A 1,089-nucleotide genomic window follows, 5' to 3' on the forward strand; every position below is an offset into this window, starting at 1 on the left:
ACAGGTGTGGAACAGGTGTGGAACAGACAGGTGTGGAACACACAGGTGTGGAACAGGTGTGGAACAGGTGTGGAACAGACAGGTGTGGAACAGACAGGTGTGGAACAGACAGGTGTGGAACACACAGGTGTGGAACAGGTGTGGAACAGGTGTGGAACAGACAGGTGTGGAACAGACAGGTGTGCTGCATCCACACAGACCTAACAGTCTTTGAGGCACAATGATGAGAATCTAAAAAATCCAGGGTTACCACCCTAAGTCCTTGTTTACATGATGATGTCCATGGCAACGGAAACATACTACACTCCCTGTCCAATCAGAGAGCAGCTAGCAGCTGTCCACAGCAGCAGCCAATCAGAGAGCAGCTAGCGGCGGTAGACTCCAAAGGCCACCAGGCTGAAGAAGATGGTGATGCCCACCAGCGAGGCGGTGGCGGGGGCAGTGAAGAACTGTCTGTACTGGATCTGACAGTACCACAGGACGGACAGCATCAGAACCAGCAGGGGGACCATCAGGCTGCCCACGTTCAGGGCCACCTGGACCTGGTCGGTGGCACGCGGGCCCCCCGCGGCCCCCCTAGACATGTGCTGAGAGATGTGACAGTGAAGGACACAGTTATGGACCAGGTTCAGGGAGGCCAGGGTCCGAGCGTCATCCTGCAGCAGCTGACCCTGGTAGATGAGCCGGACCTGCTGCTCCTGGCCCGCAAAGTAGGTTCTGAAGGACCAGAGAGGACAGACACAGGAGGGATCAGTACTGCAGGACCAGATCAGTCCTGTAGGACCTGATCAGTCCTGCAGGACCAGATCAGTCCTGTAGGACCAGATCAGTACTGCAGGACCTGATCAGTACTGTAGGACCTGATCAGTCCTGTAGGACCAGATCAGTACTGCAGGACCTGATCAGTCCTGTAGGACCAGATCAGTACTGTAGGACCAGATCAGTACTGCAGGACCTGATCAGTCCTGTAGGACCAGATCAGTACTGTAGGACCAGATCAGTACTGCAGGACCTGATCAGTACTGCAGGACCTGATCAGTACTGCAGGACCAGATCAGTACTGCAGGACCAGATCAGTACTGTAGGACC

The 1,089-nt window shown here is 55.2% G+C and overlaps 1 protein-coding gene across 1 annotated transcript; it reads right to left on the reverse strand.

Annotated features, from left to right (window-relative positions):
• Positions 1-84: 84 nt before the first annotated feature.
• Positions 85-717, reverse strand: tmub1 (transmembrane and ubiquitin-like domain containing 1; the record flags this gene model as incomplete). Its single annotated transcript, XM_014030790.1, is given in 1 exon segment — positions 85-717. A coding segment is annotated over 1 exon segment (352 nt), but the record flags the coding sequence as incomplete, so codon positions are not given.
• Positions 718-1,089: the final 372 nt, after the last annotated feature.

The sequence above is a fragment of the Austrofundulus limnaeus genome, unplaced genomic scaffold (genome assembly GCF_001266775.1).
Source record: "Austrofundulus limnaeus strain Quisiro unplaced genomic scaffold, Austrofundulus_limnaeus-1.0 Scaffold1119, whole genome shotgun sequence".
Taxonomy (NCBI): Eukaryota; Metazoa; Chordata; class Actinopteri; order Cyprinodontiformes; family Rivulidae; genus Austrofundulus; species Austrofundulus limnaeus.